General features: G+C 39.0%; 1 protein-coding gene across 7 annotated transcripts in view; it reads left to right on the top strand.

The window, feature by feature from the left end:
• Positions 1–23,048, top strand: part of NALCN (sodium leak channel, non-selective) — a 386,003-nt gene that overhangs the window by 313,912 nt on the left and 49,043 nt on the right. For all 7 annotated transcript variants that reach the window (XM_039528280.1, XM_039528290.1, XM_039528256.1 and 4 more), the window contains one exon: positions 18,155–18,228. In XM_039528280.1, the coding sequence (XP_039384214.1) occupies positions 18,155–18,228 (74 nt within the window). The remainder of the gene's footprint in view (positions 1–18,154; positions 18,229–23,048) is intronic.

The following is a 23,048-nucleotide window of genomic DNA, read 5'->3' as shown; positions in this document are numbered from 1 at the left end:
GTTGAGGGCTCTCAGTCCCTCACAAAAAGTGTTTAGCACTTCGTAGGATTTGACCCAAATGTGCCCAAGTATCTCATTTACTTGCAGATTCACAAACTGTTAGGGGCTATCATAGTAACGCAATTGCTGGGATACTACATCGTAACAATGATCCATCTAACCCAACATCCTGCATCCAGCAATGGGCAGGTGCTTTGGACAAAGGTGCAAGAAACTTCATAATGGAATGATCTGCCCACAGAGGAAGTTTCTTCCCAACCCTCTTAATTAGTGGCTGATGTATGCCCTGAAAAATTAGAGTTAATGGCTCTGATTCAGCAAAACATTTAACCACCTTCTAAACTTCAAATGCATGCTTAAGTCTGTCCCTGTTCCTCCAAGCACTTATGCATGTGCTATAGCTGGTACAAAACTCACTGCTTATCTGCTGAGCACCACAAGTCACCATGAATTCATCACCCCAGTGCTCTACTCTCTGCACTGGCTCCCCCTAGAATACAGAGTCCAATTCAAAGTCTCTGTCTTAATATTCATCACTGTTAATTAATATGAAGAACATGCTGAGGCAAAGCATCTATTCTCTCACACATTTTTGTTCTGTCTAGTGTAACCAGGAATGTTCTCATGATCCACACTCACAGCTAAATCTTTTTGAATCCTGCTCAGAGGTCTTGAAAGATGTCTTGTAACAATATCTTGTGACAGTGAGTTCCACAGACTATGTATTGTTGAAAATGTCTTTCAATGTCTCTATTTTTTTTATTTAAAAGAGTAAATAGGAGTCCCCAATGTACCTTATCCATGCCATTCATTATTTTGTATTCTATCATGTCCCTTCTCATTCACCTTCTTTGTAATTAAACCAAACTAAACAGTACTAAGCTTTTCATTCTCTCCTCAGATAGAAGTCTTTCCTCTAATCATTTTCATCCTTTAGTGCTGGACCTCTTTCTTTCTCTGGGATTTATTTTCAAGATAGGGTGATCAGAACAGAACACAGAATTCAAGGTTAGAACACACCTTTTTTATTGTGGTAGTGAGATATATATATTCAGTCCAACCCATTCTTTGTACATCCTGATAATGCTGTTTGCTCTTCTAACAGTTGCTGTTTATTGAGCAGATTTTTCTGAGCTGTCCACAATCATGCCCATTCCTTTTCTCTGAGTTGGCAACAAAAATAAGTAACAGTGATGATGCATATGAATAGTAGAAATCATTCTTTCTAAAGAATTTATCAACATTGAATTTCATCTCTTGTCATGCTACCCATTTGCTTAACTTTGTTAGGCCTCTCTGGTACCACCTCACAGTCTTCTCTAGTCTTGACTAATGTGAACAATGTTGTGTTATCTGCAAATGTTGCCCTTTCACAGGTCACCCCCTCCCCATGCCCCATATAAACAGGAATGTTTGTTTTTCGGTCTTATCCAGTTTCTTATCCGTAGCAATGCTTTACCTCTCACATCATGATTACATAATTTCCTTGCTAGTATCTTGTATGGGGTTTTATCAGAGGCATTTTAAAACACCAAATACATTACATCAACCACTTTTCCACTATCCATTATTTTGATGAACATGCTCAAAGAATTCTAATAGATTAGAGAGAAGCATGCTTTTCCTATATGGTTTGGCCCTCGTGCAGTGGTGGGCAGCCCGTGACCCACATGTGGCCCACCACTGCCCTTGTGTATCATGTTCATCTTAGTGTTTTATTATTATAATTTTAATTATCATATCAACATGTTTTGTGGTACTGAAGTGAGTCTCGCTGGTCTATGATTCTGGGGGTTATTCCTAGTGTCTTTTTTTAAAAGATAGCTAAAACATTTACTATCATCTCTTAATGAAAGATTGCTTTTTTGGTTTGGTTTGCATCTCAGTGACTTCATTCAGAACTCCTTTCAGAACACTCAAATGTGTGCCATCTACTCTTCGTTCCAGTGTCTCATATTCTGATGGGCAGTCACTTTCTTTTGTTAATTATTTCTCTGGTTACCGCAAAAAGAAATCAGTAAATGTTAGAAAAAGGATCTTATTTTTAAGAAAGTGGTTTTAATTGCAATGTTAAAATAGTCTTTGACACATTTTATAGCATATTTTAATGTTTGAATGTAGCTTCCATTAATGCAAATAAATAATAAAAATAATTGGAGTAAATGGAAAGAGACCCATTGACTTACATGGACTAGTTCTCACTGAGTTTCCACTTCCCATGTTAATGATCACCTACTGTCAGAAGCCAATCAGTCTCATAGGTAGGGCCCTACCAAATTCATGGTCCATTTTGGTGAATTTCACGGTCATAGGATTTGAAAAAACTTAAATTTCATCATGGTGGATTTGATTTAAATCAAATCACTAGTCAGGAAGACTCGATTTAATCATGGATTTCTACATAAAAGTGCATTCTTGTTGGTTGTTATAATCTTAATACATATTCTTCACAACTCAGAGATAGATGTAGGTTTCATTTTTAGAAGGCACACACTATACATTTTTTAAATTATTTATTTTGAAAACTTTTCAGATTAGTTTTACAGCTACATCAGAAAATGAATGATTGTTTGGTTATATTCATTTACCGAAGGTAATTGAAGCAGATATTTATGAAGTCATTGGGTGGTGAACTATCTCCAATTCAACAAATTAATCATTAATATTTGGAGGATCTTCTTGCCATGCTGTATTAGGAGGAGAACATCACCAGACAGACATTTAAATTGTTTTATTTAACTAAAACATCAATATTATGTATTGTGGATTTTTTTCTTCAACAGCAAACATAATATTTTAACAAAACAAGCATATGAATTTTTTAATTTAGTTAAACATTCAAGTTTTTTTAAAATCAGGTTTGTTTTTGTTAAAATTGTTTTTAACTAAAATAGTTAAATTAAATATTTAAAAAACAAAAACAAAATTACATCAACTATGTCAGTCAGGTCAACATGAGAAATTTAAAATATTAGCTTCTGCAGCTAACTCCTGCTTTTTCAGGTCCCAAACAATTTCTCAATTTGGAATGAATTAGTCCAAAAGAAGAAAATATTCTTTCTACACCATCAGAAGAAGCTACTGCTGTTAAAAGTGAGATTATCACTTCAACAGACTCTAAATCCAAGTGCTTACGTGACTTCCATCAGTTCACTGGTGTGACTTTCTTTAAAACGTCAGCAAACAAATATTTCTTGAATGGTTCACCCTTAGCTCTGAAGTTTATTATAGTTGGTATTATGAATGGATGATTGCTGGACGTCCATGTCATAGCCAACTCCTCTTCTTCGGCAGTTAAGATTTCACCCCGGTACCAAGTATTGAGAATATTTGCAAGAAAATGAGCTGGAGAGAGTGCTTGTCCCATTTGTTTTTTAATGCTTGTAATTTAACTCCATAAGATTGGGTCCCTAATCCATGAACTCATTTACAAAACTTTTCTTAAACATTACATGAATATACACCTGTGCCCTGATATAACATGAATTCAGATATAATGTGGTAAAGCAGTGCTCTAGAGAGGCAGGGCTGTGCACTCCAGTGAATCAAAGCAAGTTTGATATAACATGGTTTCACTTATAACATGGTGAGATTTTTTGGCTTCTGAGGACACTTATATCAAGGTAGAATCATAGAATATCAGGATTGGAAGGGACCTCAGAAGGTCATCTAGTCCAACCTGCTGCTTAGAGCAGGACCAATCCCCCGATTCCTAAATGGTCTCCTCAACGATTGAGCTCATAACCTTGGGTTTAGTAGGCCCCTGTTCAAACCACTGAGCTATCCCTCCCCCCAGAGGTGTAGTATCTCATACTAGAGAATTAGAATTTATAATCCCTATTCCATGATGCGATATCTTTGAGCTATAATGTATCTTAATTAAAACTATCTTTAGATAAGTTTTTTCCTCAAGAAGTATTTTATCAAAAAAATCTGATTTAAATAAAAAAAATCATTGATTTTTATCCATCCTGAATTTCATTATTTCAGCTATTTAAATCTGAAATTTCCCGGTGTTGTAATTGTAGGGGTCCTGACACAAGAAAGAGTTCTATGGGGGGGAGGGTGTCGCAAGGTTATTGTAGTGGGGGTTGCAATACTGCTAACCTTACTTCTGCACTGCTGCTGGCGGCGGCACTGCCTTCAGAGCTGGGCAGCTGGAGAGTGGTGGCTACTGGCCAGGAGCCCAGCTCTGAATGCAGAGCCGCCACCATCAGCAGCACAGAATTAAGGATGTCATGTTATGGTATTGTCACCCTTACTTCTGCACTGCTGCTTGCAGAGCTGGGCCCTCAGCCAGCAGCCACCCAGCTCTGAAGGCAGCAGTGCAGAAGTAAGAGTGGCATGGTATGGTATTTCTGCTCTTACTTCTCCTCTGCTGCTGCTGGTGGGGCACCACACCCAGCTCTGAAGGCAGCGCAGAACTAAGGATGGCAATACTGCACCCTTCCTTAAAATATCTTTGTGACCCCCCCTTCTCTCCGCAACACCATTTTGGGTCAGGACCCCCAATTTGAGAAACACTGGTCTCCCCCTAGAAATCTGTATAGCATAGGGCAAAAGCATGCAAAAGACCAGAGTTAAGAGTGGTGCGGGACCAGATAGATTTCACAGTCCATGATGTGTTTTTCATGGCCGTGAATTTGGTAGGGCCCTACTCATAGGGACTTAATTCTGGATATAGTGTTCTTGTGACTCAAGATATTAGGACAAATGATGCAGCTGCATTCTGTCGTCTTCCAGAGTATTCTAACTTTTCCTTTTTTAATTATTAACCTGGTCTCTGGCTTATCGTATTGCCTATGAATATAGTAGAAAATAACAGAACATAGTAGAACATGGGTACAATAGTTCCAAAGCTGAAACTGGAGTTTGCCTTTTGAAAAATAAATAATGCACCCAATAGTAGTGTTATCTGTATTTTTCTAAATTAATCTTTGCATGAAGTTTGTGTACATCGATCACCAGATTTCAGTCAAAGATTGTTTAGTTACTCTTCCTTCACTGAGTTTCTCACCTGTGTCCTAGAATTACAGCTTGCTTATAAAGCCATTAAATTAAACAGTTTAATTCTTCAGTCTTAACTATTCAGGTGAATCACAAGATATTGCAGAAATCTAGCTGTGACATTCAGAAAGGCCATTAAAACAATCTATCTGCTATTATGAGAATGTCTTATGATTCTTTCATTTTTCTTCTCAGTCTTAATTTTTAAAAAAATTCATTTTGTCCTGTCTGTTCTCATTCCAGGTTTTCTAATTAAGTTAATATTTTAAAAATGTAGTGAAAATATTTCAGCTTCCTATCTGGAAAGGAACCAACAGACCTCTTCCTATATTATGAATTTTGAAAGGTTTCACTTCATGTTTTCAGCAAAACTAATCTATGGCTAGTAGTTGATATGTCCAGTCCATCAAATTACAGAATACTGAAAAAGTCAAGCTTTGTTGAACACATTCGCACAATTCAAAATACCATTCTCTCTCTCTCTCTCTCTCTCTCTGTGTGCATGTGTGTGCGTGCACACACGCATACTTCACACTACTGACCATGATTGTTTTACAGACAGAAGAAGGGACAGCTCAGTGGTTTGAGCATTGGCCTCCTAAACCCAGGGTTGTGAGTTTAGTTCTTGAGGGGCTGATCTGGGGCAAAATCAGTACTTGGTCCTGCTAGTGAAGGCAGGGGGCTGGACTCAATGACCCTTTAGGGTCCCTTCCAGTTCTATGAGATAGGTATATCTCAATTTATTTATTTTTTAATTCATATGAAACTGTTCTTACTACAGTCTTTCTCTGGCCTTTAGTATTTTTAAAGTGCTTATCACCATAGCACAAGGCATCATATCCAAATTTCTATCTGAAAAAAGACCTATCTGCCCTCCCTATATTAAACTGTATTCTGAGGGGAGACCAATCTTCATAGTTATAATCCAATAGAAATTAAATTTAGAGACTAAGAATTTCTGGTGCTTTTCAGTGTTCTACTTCCTCAGTGTTTCACTTGAAATTTTTAAGGCTTTGGTGCAAAATACCAATTGTCCAGATCACTTTCCCTCTGTTTCTGTAACGAGAGACAATGCAGATATGTCAGATCTTGGTATGACAGTTCATAGAAGGGAAGAATGCCAGTTCTGTAGCATGGGTCCCCCGACCCCATAGAAACTCCTCCATGGGGATCAGGTTCTGTGAGTAAAGAGGAGGTAAGATTTAAGGGTGGCAGAAATGCTAGTTCTTCCCTTTCAAGCCCTGAGGGGCATCATGAATAAACTGTTAACCTTGTCAGCATAATCATAATCACTCCCTCACTTGTGGTAATGTTCCAGGGAACTCTCAGTTGCATGGCTTCTGTAGGAGCCATGTTGCTATGGAGGGCTAAAGAAGGAGTCAGAGCTTTGTGGGTCTTGAAGGTGCCACAGGGGCAAACTCCTTTCTCATCCCACTCAGTCGATGGAGAGAGTCAAGCCCTGCCTCCTTATTGGAATGATCTGATGGAAATTCACTTTCTTGGCTGCTCTGCGAGGACAGTCTTGTCTAGGGGCCAGATTAAAATGCAGATAGGTCCCCAGTGAAATTTTCAAAAGAGCCTAAGCAGGTTAGGTGCCTAATTCCTATTGATTTAAATGGGATTTAGGTGCTTAACCAGCTTAGGTGCTCTAGGAGATCCCACCACATGCCTACCTGCATCCTTAGGTGCCTAATTATCTTTGAGAATGTGACCCCAAATGTCTGGCTGTCTATCAGACTGTCTATCTAGGTATTTATACTGTGCTCACCTCTGTGGTAGCTGAACTCCTCAAGCAAGAAACATATCAGTGTATGCGCAATGTGCCCAGCCATCAAGAGCCAGTAGTCAGCCATCAAAATAAGTCAGTGGGCACACGTTTGAATGGGCACAAAAGGATCAATGTTACTTAACAAATAAATCATGTATGGATTTAAAGAGTGATCTGCAAAACATCTTTGAGTGAGTTTGAAGGCAATGAGTCCCCAAAATGTAATTTAACACTGAATTCTTAGCTAGTTTCTGTCCAAATTGACATAAGATTTTCTCATTATTTGTTGAAAATTATGCTGATATATTACATGAACTCTTACATGTTTTCACCCTCAATACAGATTATATTTTTAAATAAGATATAATATACAGTAGGCTCTTCATTCAGCTATGCTGTATAAATTAAACCATCACTTGACATTTGCCAAACTCCCAAGTAAAACACACATGGTGGATGTTATTTTCTTGCTTGCATTCCCTAGGATAGAACAGAAAAATATTTCCATATGGTTCTACAGATGGGAAATAGTAAGTACGTTTAAAATATTGCATTGCTATTAACGTTACATAACTGCAAACTCCTCATGTTTAGAAGAACAATTCCGAGGTTACCATGGAAAAGTATATTACATCTACGTTATCAGAGGTCCCCAAAACATTCCATGGATTTATACTTCACTGTCCACTATGAATCCAGGTCTTTTATTACAAAACACCCACCTGCAGTAACCTTCATGCTTCTGTTAACAACCTCCTGTTGGTGTAATATCAAAATTAATATCATGTAATTTGCACTTTCCCCAGCTCTGTAAAATTTAATATAAAAATAAATATTTCTGTGTAATTCTCTCTGTATGCTGGAAAATTTTGCTAAGACATATAAATATAGCAAAATCTGAATATTCAGTAGTAGTTTGCAATATTTAACATCACTGGACCTGATCCTCAGAGGAAGTCAATGGTACTATGCCATTTTACATGAGCTGAGGAACTGACCCATAATCATTAGATTTGATCTAGCATAATTAATAAATCAGTATTGTCCTGTGATGCCTTGATTTTTATTTCATTAACTAAATCTTTTTATCCAGGAAGAACAGCCTTGGATTTTTATAATGTTTTTTTAAAAATTAAAAAAATAGTTTACCATTAAAATATGTGGTGCTGCAGAGCAATATTGCTCTGTGATTATTATTTTTTTTTAAACTGGCATATGCTATAATGGTTTGTTGCACACATTTTGGGTAACTGACTCTTCCTAAGAAAAATGAAAGAATAAAAAGTTAGACTCATTATCAGGAGACAAACACCTACAAGATCTCTATCAAGCGTTCTTACAACTACAATACCCACCTACTAAAGTGAAGAAACAGATTGACAGAGCCAGAAGAGTACCCAGAAGTCACAGGACAGACTCAACAAAGAAAGTAACAGAATGCCACTAGCCGTCACCTTCAGCCCCCAACTAAAACCTCTCCAGCGCATCATCAAGGATCTACAACCTATCCTGAAGGACGATCCATCACTCTCACAGATCTTGTGAGACAGGCCAGTCCTCGCTTACAGACAGCCCCCCAACCTGAAGCAAATACTCACCAGCAACCACACACAACACAGCATAGGATCTAATCACATCAGCCACACTATCAGAGGCTCGTTCACCTGCACATCTACCAATGTGTTATATGCCATCATGTGCCAGCAATGTCCTTCTACCATGTACATTGGCCAAACAGTCTCTATGTAAAAGAATAAATGGACACAAATCAGACATCAAGAATTATAACATTCAAAAACCAGTCGGAGAACACTTCAATCTCCCTGGTCATTCGATTACAGACCTAAAAGTCGCAATATTACAACAAAAAAACTTCAAAAACAGACTCCAACAAGAGACTGCTGACTTGGAATTAATTTGCAAAATGGACACCATTAAATTAGGCTTGAATAAAGACTGGCAGTGGATGGGTCATTACACAAAGTAAAATTATTTCCTCATGTTTATTCTCCCTCCCCCCTCACTGTTCCTCACAACTTCTTGTTAGCTGCTGCAAATGGACCATTTTGATTACCACTACAAAAAGTTTTTTTCTCTCCTGCTGGTAATAGCTCACCTTAACTGATCACTCTCATTAGAGTGTGTATGGTAATACTCAATGTTTCATGTTCTTTGTGTGTGTGTATATATATAAGATATATATATCTTCCTGTTGTATTTTCCACTGCATGCATCTGATGAAGTGGGCTGTAGCCCACAAAAGCTTATGCTCAAATAAATTTGTTAGTCTCTAAGGTGCCACAAGTGCTCCTGTTCTTTTTGCGGATACAGACTAACATGTCTGCTACTCTGAAACCTATCAGGATTGAGTAATTTTGGCTGTTTTAAATCCACTCTGTCAGTGACAGTAGTGAAATGTGCCAGCACTTGTTGAAGAAACATTAGAGACAGATCAATGATTTCTTAATTCTGTGTTCTCAGGCAGCACCTGCACAAATAAATTCTTGGGAATCTGGGAATCAAAAGAAGAGCCCTGGTAATGGTTTCCTAATAGTGTGTGTTTTCCATGACATCCATCTAAAATCTTTTTATTGATGAAGCTTTAAGAGTGGTTTGCTGACCTGCCACAGCTGCTCCACTCCGATTAAAGTAACCTGCAGGAGTTCTTTAAAATAAAAGTTCTTAAGAACATATTTAACAATAATCAGATGTTGTAGGCAAAAGCAGGGCACTGTCTTCCACTGAGAAATAATAATGCAATACAATAAAAGGTTATATAACACTGTAGTCATTGCACTGTGCACCTTTACGGGCTGCATAAATAACAAACAAATAAATAATTAATAACCATATACTTAGTGAGTCTTCACAGCACTTTACAATATATAATAAAAGAAAACAGCAGACTAAATCAGTATAACCTAAAATAAACTTAATAGAGTATAATATACTTACTTAAATCTATATCATGTGATCAAGTATTGTCTTTTCTACATTAAAACTAATAATAATTTCCTCTGCATGATTCAGGAACTTTGCAGGCATCACAAGCTTTAATTGCCACACTCCTTATATGTACCAGCATGCCACCTGAAGACATTATTAAATGAAACAGCAATCATTAAACCCAAGTGTATGTCCTCATTTACAATGCTGTAGCATTTTGTCTGTGACACTATGTAAATCTGGAAACTAAAGTAGGGAGCATCTTGATTTAATTATCTAATATATAAAATAACTTAAGAAAAAATAATTAATATGTAAAAAACTGCAATGCTTTCCTGAATGAGGTTTTCTTCTAGTAGGCCCATTAGTACCTGAAATTGATGAATCTCTTTGACTGTTGATACTTGATTGATCTCAACTGCTGCCTTTAAATATGATAAATGGATAATTTGGGCACTTCTAAAGAATTCTTCCTCAAGGTTGTCCCTCCCAGATATTGTTGGACAGATCTTCAAAGGTGCACTTGTAGAGTTGGGTCTACATTTTTTGCTTGTGCTCAGATTAGGTATACACAATTTTTAATGTATACAGACAAGTCACGGCTTATATACAATTGTATACATGTTGCAGATGAGGCACCACAGCCATTAGTGGAGAACATGCTCAACTTTATGGTCTAAGTGGTCCATACTGCAAGACAAACCCAAGAAAGAAACCAACAGGACTCCACTGGCCATCACATACAGTCCCCAGCTAAAACCCCTCCAGCGCATCATCAGGGATCTACAACCCATCCTGGAGAATGATCCCACACTTCACAGGCCCTTGGTGGGCAGCCCAGTCCTCGCCACAGACAACCTGCCAACCTGAAGCATATTCTCACCAGTAACTGCACAGAACCAACCCATGCAACAAACCTCGATGCCAACTCTGCCCACATATCTACACCAGTAACACCATCACAGGACCTAACCAGATCAGCCACACCATCACCGGTTCATTCACCTGCACGTCCACCAATGTAATATATGCATCGGCCAAACTGGACAGTCTCTAAGGAAAAGGATAAATGGACACAAATCAGATATTAGGAATGGCAATATACAAAAACCTGTAGGAGAACACTTCAACCTCCCTGGCCACACAATAGCAGATCTTAAGGTGGCCATCCTGCAAAAAAAAAAACTCAGACCAGACTTCAAAGAGAAACTGCTGAGCTCCAGTTCATCTGCAAATTTGACACCATCAGCTCAGGATTAAACAAAGACTGTTTTGTTGCTTCCATTGACTTTGATTAGGCTACTCACAGCAAATTAAGTTAAATATGTTTGTAATTGTTTGCTGGATCCGGGCCTAAGATGTCCCCAACTAACACCTCCCAATATTGGAAATACTGTCATTATATCCCACACCTAACTTCAGGGAAAGAATTCAGTTCTTCAGTTACTACATTTGGTAATCATTGACTTATAAAGAAAAAAATCAAACAAAAAATTGCCACTGCTCTCAGCAGTCTCAATTATATCTAAATCCAAAACAGGGTACCATGTTCATAAATCCACTAAACCTGTGATGAACCATTGAGAATCACATTAAACCAAGATGCACACAAAATATATTTTTATATATGTGCACATACTCGTATACACATATATACACGGTATTATGAATCCACATCCCAATGCAAAACAGATCTGTTATAAGTAGTCAATAAATGTCAGTTCCTTTTGATTTACAGAATAGTCTATCACTGATGTAGACATATAGCAGGCATTATAGAATCAGAGAAATGTAGGGCTTGAGAGGTCATCTAGTACAACCCCCTGTGCTGAGGAAGGCACAAGTAAACAGAGACCATTCTGACAGATGTTTGTCCAAGCTGTTCTTAAAAACCTCCAATGATGGGGATTCCACAACCTCCCTTAGATGCCTATTTCAGTGCTTATTTATCCTTATAATTAGAAAGTTTTTCCTAATTTCTAAACTAAATCTCCCTTGCTGCAAATTAAGCCCATTACTTCTTGTTTTACGTTCAGTGGACATGGAGAACAATTGATCAGTCCTGTTTCTAACAGTCTTTAACATATTTTGAAGACTATTATTAGGTTCCCCCTCGGTCTTCTTTTCTGAAGACTGAACATGCTCAGTTTTTCTAACCTTATCTCATAGATCAAGTTTTCTAAAACTCTTACCACATTTGTTGCTGTCCACTAGATTATTTCCAATTTGTTCACATCTTTCCTGAGGTGTGGCATCAAGAATTGGACAGGGTACTCCAGCTCAGGCCTCAACAGTGCTGAGTAGAATGGGACAATTACTTCCTGTGTGTTGCATATAACACTCCTGTTAATACACCCCAGAATGACATTAGCCTTTTTTGCAAGTGCAGTATATTTCCAGGTTTCAAAGTTAGGTTGACTGATGTGTAATTTCCCAGGTCCTCTTTGTTATCCTTTTTAAAGAGATGTACAGTGTTTGCCTTTCTCCAGGACTCTTGGACCTCAAGGGCCCTCCATGAGTTCTCAGAGATATTTGGTAATATTTCTGAGATTGCTTCAGCTAGTTCCTTAAGAGCCCTAGGATGAATTTCATCAGGCCCTGTCGACTTGAATACATCCAACTTATCTAAATATTTTAACCTGTTTTTTCTGTATTTTGCCTTGTATTCCTTCCCCCTTGTTGTTAATATTAACTGTGTTAAGTATCTGATCACAATTAACCTTTTCAATGAAGGTTGAACCAAATTAGTCATTGAACATCTCAGCCTTCTTGATGTCATCAATTATTAGATTTCCTTCCTCACTATGTAGAGAACCTACACTTTCCTTCATCTTTCTCTCCCTCCTAATGTATTTAAAGAACCTTTTTTATTGTCTTTTATGTCCCTTGTTAGATGTAACTCATTTTGTGCCATAGCCTTTCTGATTTTGTCTCTACATGCGTGTGCTATTCTTTTGTTCTACTCCTTCACAATTCTTCCATATTTCCACTTTTTATAGGATTCCTTTTTTATTTCAGGCACTAAAAAGAGCTCCTGATGGAGTTATATTGGCCTCTTAGTAGTCTTCGTATCTTTTCTTTGTGTCAGGATAGTTTGTAGTTGTGCATTAAATATTATCTCCTTGAGAAACTGTTGGCTCTCCTGAACTTCCTTTTCCCTTAGATGTTCTTCCCATAGCACCTCACCTACCAGTTCTCTGAGTTTGTCTGATTTTCTGAAGTCCTTATTCTGTTTCTTTCACTCCTTCCTTTCCTTCATATCATAAATTCATCATTTCATGATCACTGTCACCCAAATTGCCTTCCAACTTCAGATTTGCTACGAATTGTTCCCTGGTGGTCAGAATCAAGTCTAAAATGGCTGTCCTTTAGTTACTTATACCACTTTCTGAAACAAACAGTTGTCTCCAATACATTCCAAGAATGTATTGGAAATTTTGTGTTTTGCTGCATTACTTTTCCAGCAGATGTCTTGCTACTACTGGGTACTACCAGGTCTTGTATTTTGGATATTCTTGCTATTTGTTCTAGAAATGCCTCATCCACCTCCTCTTTCTGATTTGTTGGTCTATAGTAGACCCCTACTATGATGTCATCCCTATTTTTAGCCTTTCTATCTTTACCAGAGATTTTCAACTGATCAACAAGTGTATATATTCTTGATGTAGAATGCAACATCACCTCTGTTTTTGTTCTGCCCATCCTTCCTGAACAAGCTATACTCCTCTCTACCAATATTCCAGTTGTGAGACTTATCCCACCAAGTCTCTGTGATGCCAGTTCAGTTATAACTTAAATTACGTACTAATATTTCCTGTTTAACTTCCAGTTCTTCCTATATTCAACAATCCCAACATCTAGTTTATCTTCTTTGGGGAACACCAAGCTCCGCCCAAAAACAATGATCTTCCTGAAATGTTTCATGCACATCTCCCAGGTTTTCTGGGAAGATGAAGGGTCTCAAAAGTATGGTGCTTTGAAAATGTAGCTGTAATTTACTTTATAAAAATTATTCTTAAAAATAATCAAAATTATTATTAGGTTGCACAGGTTAAAAGCATGCATGGGAAGGGAGCTTACAAAACATAATATCTACATTTGAAAAGGGCAACTGTTTAGAAAAAAAATTACTGCTTTCAATGATATTATGCATCTCAGCGGTATGGTTTTGCTCAAGAAATGATAGAATCTTTCAAAACAGTGAACATTTTACGGTCACCTGGCATATATTAACGTATTTTGAGGACATAGAAAGTCCGTAAAATAAAGTTTTACTATGAATCAGAATCAGTTTGGACTTTGAGAGAAACAAAAATACTTGCTGCTTCAGTTTTTTTTACTACCAAAGATATAGTCTTCTGAAGACCTTGTGCCTATATCCCTAGGCCAGATACAGATGTATGAAACAAGCCCAATTAAATAGCTTTAAAGAGATGTGCCTAAAGATACTATTTCAGATTGATGAAACATAGGGATGGGATTGCTAGAAGATCCTAAATATTTCTCTGATTACTTAGAGATTATAGAAATGATTCCTAAATAGCTGACATAGTCAAGTCTTGAGAGATGCCTAGGGCCCCATGTCATCACAGGTGCAGGCATGGATAAAATCCTCAGTTATAATTTATTCCTCTATTTAAAATGTTCATTTCTTGCAGATCATCTGGAACTTGCCGGGCCACATAGTAAAACATGGATTAGCAACAGTATCAGGGCACACATTTGACTATGGCAGAATCCAGTGGGAGCCATATTTCCAAGGATACAGAAACTGTAGTGCCAAAAAGGACACAGTGGCAGCCATACTGGGTGGCAATGGCGTTGGAGTCTCCTTCTGTAATTTTTATGACATTGAGGGATTAAAATTAACCCACTAACTGATTAATTTGGTAAAGCCATTGAAAAAGGAGGAGAGATTAGTTCTTTAACTTTGCAGCAGGAGGTGTCAATTATTAGCAATATGCACTCCATTGCGCAAACTTTGAAATGAATTAATATATTTGTAAATACTGTAATTAATTCATTACATAATAATAATGTTTCTCAAGCAATTGTGTGCAGCATATATAATACTAAACTTGTTATGCATTCAGGAAATGTTTTATTCAAGAAATAAAAAAATTAACTGGGGGAATGGTCAAGTTAGTTAAACAGCACACTTATATGGACCACAATAGTGGGAAAAGGAATTTACAATATTGCTAGGCTAGAATGTCCTGGATCCTAGGAACCACATGAAATTAGCAATTTGACTGTGCCAGTTATGATTGCTATTTCTATATGGATAGGGGGCCCTAAAGATTTGGCATATGTTAACAGCATGGGTACAATAGAGAATGGGACCCATAAACAGCATTATCCCAGTGTGAAGATGGCAACATGAGGAGAAGAGGAAATAAGCACAACCTACTTTAAATGAATCAAGTACAAATGGTTCTGAGAGTGCTCGGTACGAATGAGCAGGACCACAAGCGAAGAAGGTTGGGCCCAAATAGTCATTAAAGAGAGAGTGAAGGAAGTGATACAGCCTGGAGACACAGTATGTGCGCTCGGTTATCGCAGCTTCTCGATGGGGATGACACCATGACAGGGGATCCTGGATGGATTTTGTCTGAACTTCACCTCTCTGACTCAGGGTGGAACCCATGCCGTATGGCCAAGTGTGCAGATTAAGGAGAATGTGACAGAGGCTGTAACAGGCAACACCAAATGGGAGTCACTGGTGATCAATCTCTTTTCAGCTAGACTTCCCTGGTCCATTAACACCACTGATTTAGTACAAGGGAAAATAGAGCCACTGGTGTCCATTGCCAAAATAATAGCCGAGCAACAGGAAACTGGGGCAATACTGTACATGCAGTGGAAATACCCTCTTGGGCTGTACCAGAGGAGGTGAGCTTGCGCCCCCCTGGTTAGTACTTGGAGCCTAATATTAATAGTGGTTAAAATGATTACAGCTACTGTCGTCTTGGAAATGTGTTCTTGCCTGGTAAACTTTAAAAGGAGAGCACAAAAAGGCAGGACTATGATATGAATTAAATGAATGCTAATATAAAAAAGAAAAATAAAGACGGTGGCATGTAGGCCTGGCTTGGCATGAATGACAGGATTATGGAGGTAAATAGGCTGAGAACGGAATGTTTGTGTTAACTAAGAGAGGTAAAGGGGTCAGTGAGCTGAGACAGAATGTCTCAACTAGCTAAGATAAGTGGCAGAAATACCAAAGGAACTGTTTACAAAGAACAAGATATTAATGGACAAATACATTGGGAATTTAAAAATGAGGTAAAGAGTATTTTGAACATGGACAGTGCATGAACAGAGCATGTTGTACAGGGATTGGTTCCTACAAAGTAACCAAGCCAGTCCCAAAATGTATGATGCAATGTATAGTAAATGCAGTGAGATGTGTAAATGTATATAAAGAGGATTTCTGTGTAACTTTGAACCTGTGATGTGCTCGAGTCTAGTCAGCTCAGTGTGGCATTGCTGCATGAGTGACAAAGTCTGGAGTCAAACTGAGTTCTTCGAAGCTGAGTGGAAAGAGGTCTCAAGGGGAATCCCAACAGTGCAGTGCTTGGGCTTGGCAATGTTTTTCTTGTGGTATGTCTGTGCCTTTATCCTAGCCTCCAGGAAGGCTTAAATAATCCTCACAAGATATGCCTACCATTTACCAGGAGCAAGCAAGCAAACAAACAGAAACAAAGAAAAATGTCTGCTTATAAAAATGGTCTAATTAATCAAATCCTCTCTCCCTGAAAACTAGCACAGCAGGGGAAAGGAGACTTGGAAAGGATAGGCCTGGCTGCCTCAGCCACTGAGGAAAGCTGGACTTTATGCTGCCTCCTTCTCCTCACCTGGAAACAGCAGTAGAGCCCAGGATGTGGAGACAGATGACCAGGCCAGGGGGCCAGGCAGATCAGGCAGCAGCTCAGAAAGTGTTTATGTTCTTACCTCCATTTTTGGAAGCAGTTAAGTGGGAATTGAATGGCAGTGATAAGCAGATCAGGTGTTTATAGTCTCTCCATGTCTTCTCCCAGTACCAGCACAGAATGGAGGAGAACTGAATGGGGCGGTGGTGGAAGCACATAGGGTCTATATTTTATCATTTAATCATTAGATGATCATAATGGTCCTGTTTGGCCTTAAAATCAGTGAATTTATGTATTTTAGTTCATAGAAGAGTCATGGAAGTGTCGAAAGTCAGGGAAAGGTCAAGCTTCTCAAGTTTCTGTACATTTCAATAGACATATTTTGCATATATATTGAAACTGCTTGGACCAATGCCCTAGGCCAGGGGTGTGCAAACTTTTTGGCCTGAGGGCCGTATCTGGTTTCGGAAATTGTATGGAAGGCCAGTTAGGGGAGGGGGTCGTGGCCCAGCCCCCACCTCTTATCTGCCTCCCCCCGGGACTCCTGCCCCATCCAATGCCCCCTGTTCCCTGATGGCCCCCCCAGGACACACACCCCCACTCCCTGTCCCCTGACCACCCCGAACCCCCACCCCTGACTACCCCCTGCCGCCCCATCCAACCCCTCCTCTCATTCCTGACTGCCCCCCCAAGACCCCTGTCCTCATTCAGCCCCCTAATCCCCCCCGACTGCCCCGACTCCTATCCACACCCCCGCCTGCTGACCACCACCCCAAACTCCCCTGCCCTCTATCCAACCCACCCTGTTCCCTGCGCCCTTACCGCGCTGCCTGGAGCACCGGTGGCTGGCAGTGCTACAGCCACACTGCCCAGCTGGAGCCGGGCCACACCGCCGCCGCCACACAGCTTAGAGCACCGGGTCAGGCCCGGCTCTGCAGCTGCGCTACCCCAGGAGCTCACCACCGCGCCACCCAGAGCATTGCACCAGCAGCACAGTGAGATGAGGCTGTGGGAGAGGGGGAACAGTGGGGGAGGGGCCGGGGGCAGCCTCTGAGGCCAGGAGCTCAGGGGCCGGGCAGGACGGTCCCACGGGCCGGATGTGGCCCGTGGGCCGTAGTTTGCCCACCTCTGATATAGGGCATACAAGGTAGCCAATGCAACAGTGCTGGAGGGAAGATCACATTTTGATGCTCACGCTGTCTCCTCTTCCACAAGTAGCACAGATGTGGGTAGGTCAGGCAATGGCAGAAAGAGTCTAGCACCTCAGGCATCACTGGAGATAGCAGTGAATCAGTCTGCACTTTGTGGAAAAGGCCACTTTGATCATTTTCCACCTCTTCTCACCTGAAGACATCAACAGGAGATCAGTGATAGAGCAGCGGGGAAAATGTTGATTTTATGATGAAGGCCACTATGTTGTAATTTATGCTTGTCTATGAACATGTGTTTTATGCGGAAGTGTATATCACATAATGTGTTGACCGGTCGATCTGTCAATGCACTTAACCATTACTGTCGATATAGCAACTAAAATTGCACTGTCTTGTTTTTTTTTTTATAGCTCCGTAAATCTGTTTTCAGCATCAGGGCAAGAAATCTTCTGGAAAAGGAGACAGCAATCAATAAAATCCTTAGGTAACAAACAGGGGTAATTTGATTTGATGCATTCTATCTTTTGGATGACAAATGGGTCTCATTAATGAGTCATGAATTATTTCTAATCTGGTTCTTCTGCATGAGTGCTAAAGTATTAAGTCAGTTTACAGTGTGTGCTTAATATTTGTGCCAGGGTATCTCTTTGCATTAAAAAAACACAACTTGTTTTTACCTCTTTGTGTAAATGATAATAACTGATGATAACATGCTCTTAAGGTATATTATTCATGGACACAGTGGCAAAAGAGGGATAGTGTTTTATAATATAGAGTCAAATTTTGACTTTTTCCACCTTTTCCCTTAGAATTAACCAAGATATCACTCTTCAAAAGCACTTCTATTTTGCACTCGTGCCTGGGAATTCCAGCACAATCTTTGCACAGGAACCCAAGTGGAATACTCCTACCAAACACATAAGTAAGCTATGCAAGATAGCACAGAAAGAAGACCTGTAGATTATTAACTCTGTGGGACTGATTGTGGACACCTTACAATGGTGATCACGTGCAAAAGTAGTCCCAATACATGCTCAGCAACATCAGGAAGGGATACACAGTCATGGCCCTATGTGTCTCAGAGGAGCAAGAATCATGTCATAAAATTATCCCCTGAGTTCTCCCCTTGCGACAGGTTTTCATGCCAGTTTTTGTTTTACATTGTTTAAATTAGAATTATTAACATTCAAATTATATGTAAAATCTGTGCCAACAATTTATAGAGCATTAGTTTGTTGCTACCTACAGTTGTGTGTCATCCAAGCTTGCACACTTACAATATATATTATAAACTACCACTAATAGGGAAATAGCAGTACAAATCAGGAATAACTGATTAGAAAAATACAGTTGTGAAATGAGAATAAATATTGCAATGCTTTATGAAGAGCACTCCAGTATGAAATTACAGGCGTTCAGTGCAAGTCCTGAACTGTGAATATTGTTGAAAAGTGCCTCATAATTACATGCAATTTGATAAAAAATTATAGCAGCCACCATTTGTTGTTCTTTTTAATATTCCTAAAGAATAAGTAACAGTAAGTGCCATAGAGATTAACACAACTTTAGCGGTCTTTAAAAACTATGGTAAATGTGACCAAATATCAATTCAACTGGATATGCTTTGTCAAGATGTGACTGCAAGGCCAAAAGTATTCATTGCAAATGAAACTTAGGATTCTTTTAATAAGCATTTCAATTACCTAAGTGTCTCTTGGTTTTATAGAAGTTGCCCCATGGAGAAATAAGCACAGTTTCTGCATACTAGTCAAAAGCCTTACAATACATTTTTATGTATTGGCTTCTCAGCAGCATTTGACGAAAACACACAGGTTGCTGATTTATAATCATGAAATTCCACTGACTCCAGTGGGGTTACACAAAGCGTCAGTCAGCTCAAAGTTCAGCTCAGACAGTATCCCATAGGAAATCCACTCATGGGCTGCTTTTATCTTTTTAAGGCTCCATTCTTCCAGATGCAAGAATAACTCATGTAGAACAAAGGAAACTGTACAATTGAAACGCACAGAGTTTCCTATGAATTCTTCCATCACAATAGTGAGGTTTCCTTCCCTTAGAAGAAGTCAGCAGTTCTGCTTTCAGAACCTGTGGATACCTGGTAATTTATCTGGCTCTCACTGCAAGGGACAGCCACACAGAACCCCCTTGTCTCTGCTTTGCTAGTAGCCTGCTCCCACTTTTCCCTACAGAGCCTGGCATCTGCAGAATCTATGCATCCAAGTCTCCCTGGAATCCCGCCTCAGGGACAGTTTCACAGGACAGAGGAAGAAGCAGTCCTAATTTATATTCACCACCAGGTGCTTTCCCACCCAGATTTGCAGAGTCAAACTTCCTTGGAGCCCTTGTGGGGAAGTTTTGATGGTAAGGGGATCCTGCCCCTGGGGCAAAATGTTTGCTGACACATCTGCCTTTTACACACAAACACAGAATGCATAGGGCCTTCAGATAGTAATAGTCTCAAGAGTGTAGCTTATTCATTAACAAAGAAGCAGCCTCCTTGTGAGCAAGAGGAGCAAGTAGCTTTCTTGACAATGAGTAACTGCTTCAAACTGTTTCCATACTCTGCTGATTCCAATGATTCCATTTCTATACTATAGTTACTGGGCCCGTCATAGGTGTCACAACTTCAGTATTAACATGCTAACATAAGAAATCATTTTCACAACATAAGGGATGGATTTGCTGGTGCAGAAAGTCACTAAATATGAGGTTTTTTATGACAATGGAGCCTCAAAGAGGGATCTTGAAAAAAATGGGTGTGAAATGTGATAAAATATCACAGCTAAACCCGAGCATACTGGTCACAGGAAGCAGAGAAACCCAAATTTGCATGAAGATTATGGTTTTTCTTTGTACTGATCAAAACTACTATGTTTTTATCATTAATAAAAGTAGCTGCGACATTTGAATTTCAGCTACATTATAGACCTGACAGTGGAAGAAGTGATCTTTGTACCTAATACACTGAGTAATAGTTGAAGTTGACCCTTCTCTAAAGATTCCCACCAAAAGGCTTTTACTTGTTGTCTGTATGGATGAAGGTGGGTATACATGCTTCTCTACATTAAAGCTGCTCTGGAACAACTTCAGTTTGCTCAAATTATTTGAACAAAAAGACTTTTAATTCTGTTCTTGCTGCTTTATGCTTTGTGCTGCCTTTTTTGTCCTTCTTACCCACCGTTATTGAAGAATATTTCTATCAAATTCTAAATATTTTAACATAAACAAGAAAGAGTGCAAATTGTACACAATGGGATGAATTCCATCTTTGTGCATCTCTTGAATGATCACTTAATGCTCCCATTGATGGCAACCCTTCCAAGGTCAGAACTTGGGACCAAATGAAATGGAATTGAAGATGACACCCAGCATCAATTGCGGATTAATTATCATCTGGAATCATCAAAGTCTAGAAAATTAGCTTTTGTAAGGACTAATAAAATTGCCTCTGTCTGCCACCAGAGCCAGCATCATGGATGCCAGCTAAATATCTGTCTGATTCCCAGAATCATTCATCACCTTTATGTTTTATATAATAATAACCAGTCATTCCTGTTGAGCTTCTCCCACTCCCTCTGCACCACCAGCCTCATATTTGTTTTCTTCCCTCACTCCCCTCTCTATTATATGCTACACCCTGAGAATGGAATACTCTACCAGCCACCATCTATTTCTCCCTACAATCATTTGTGTAAATATACTGGAACCATCCAGATATACACATATAACCATGTTATCTTACCACTGTGTGTGAGCCTCATCTTTCTCACCTCATCACCCCCTATTGCTAAATATGCATATTCCATCACATAATAGTTTGCAAGCTCCACAAGGCACAGGCCATGTCACATCTTTTTATTGGTCCTATAAAGTGCCTTAGCACATTTTTGGATGCTGTATGAATAAAATAAAAATATTCGGATTACCTATGTCAATAATGCAGAACGTGGTTCTGGTTCAGATATAGGTTAGCTGACCAACTCTGAGGTTGTTTACTGTACTGCCTATTCTGAGCCATTTTCCCATCAGCATATCATATACATAGTGCAACATCTAAGTTTCAGGGTCTGTTGGACAAAAAATCAACTTATTCAAAGGTCATCATTAAGTAATCAATTGTGACAGTTTTGGAAATAAGCCACATTGGGCTGAGTAGCTTTTGATATGCATTACATTATAATTGACTTTAGAGCCAAATTGTAAACTAGTGCTAAGTATAAACAACAATGTATTCACTATTCCAGACAAAGCTTTTCTAACATTTACTGAGCCTGAGGGAATAGCCTATCTCATGCATAAGTGAAGCTTTCAGTTGGAATAAACAGCTGAATGAATAAGGAGCATTTATCTTATGTCTGAAACTGTGTCTTGAGTGCGTCATTAAAATATGTCGTAGTGCTTGAATTAAAAATTCCGTTTTACTAGTGTGCTGGTATTCTGGTAGATTATTCAACTGCTCTTATAAAAGCATTCTTCAAAACACAGTGATCTTTTATGCATATCACAATGAATGAAAAACAAGTTCTTCACTCTTTCTAAAAGGGTTATGACATTACTTTATATTTACCTTGTCTCTGATTAAACTATCTCAATATGTTGTTATAATGGGCCACCCTGATTAGACAACTTCCTGTCTTAAGACACAAACCCAGAGTATCCTCAGACACAGTAAGTAGTTCATTTGTATCCTTATTAGAAAGCCTCCTCCATTAAACAATCAATTTGTGTTGGTCCCTTGAGTGGTCACTTAAGACAAGTTCAACCCTAAATCAATCAGGGTTTCTCCTTTAAATCTGTGATTCCATTTTTGTTCAATGTTAGGATTGGATACCTATTTTTTTAAACAACTGATCTGACTAATCTCAGGTGTGTCTGTCACGATCAGCTTCTTAGAGCATTAGAAACCCAGGCTGCCACTGGATTCTACCTAGTCTCCAGCAAAGTCAAACATGAAGAATTTCAGGAGCTGCTTAACATCTGCTCATTGGAAAATGTTGCCCCTTTTTGTACTTGTTGTGCTAAGGGAGCTCCATACTTTTAATGGATCATCAAGAAGCAAGCTCTGTGACTGGCTCATCTTTAATCCAAGGAAATACCCAGACACACATCAGCTAGGAGAGAATGGTTAGATAACAGGGCAAGAATGAAGACCAGAATGTAAGATAGCTAAAGAGGTGAGCATGTAAATATGCTATTTTAGATGGCTAGATTGCATAGACACTGAAGAAGACAAATTTACTGTTTACTGTCTTTTCTTTTTAGAAACATCTGATCACATAAGAG

Source organism: Mauremys reevesii, linkage group 1, assembly GCF_016161935.1.
Source record: "Mauremys reevesii isolate NIE-2019 linkage group 1, ASM1616193v1, whole genome shotgun sequence".
In the NCBI taxonomy this organism is placed as follows: domain Eukaryota; kingdom Metazoa; phylum Chordata; order Testudines; family Geoemydidae; genus Mauremys; species Mauremys reevesii.
This window is presented reverse-complemented; position numbering and strand designations above follow the sequence as displayed.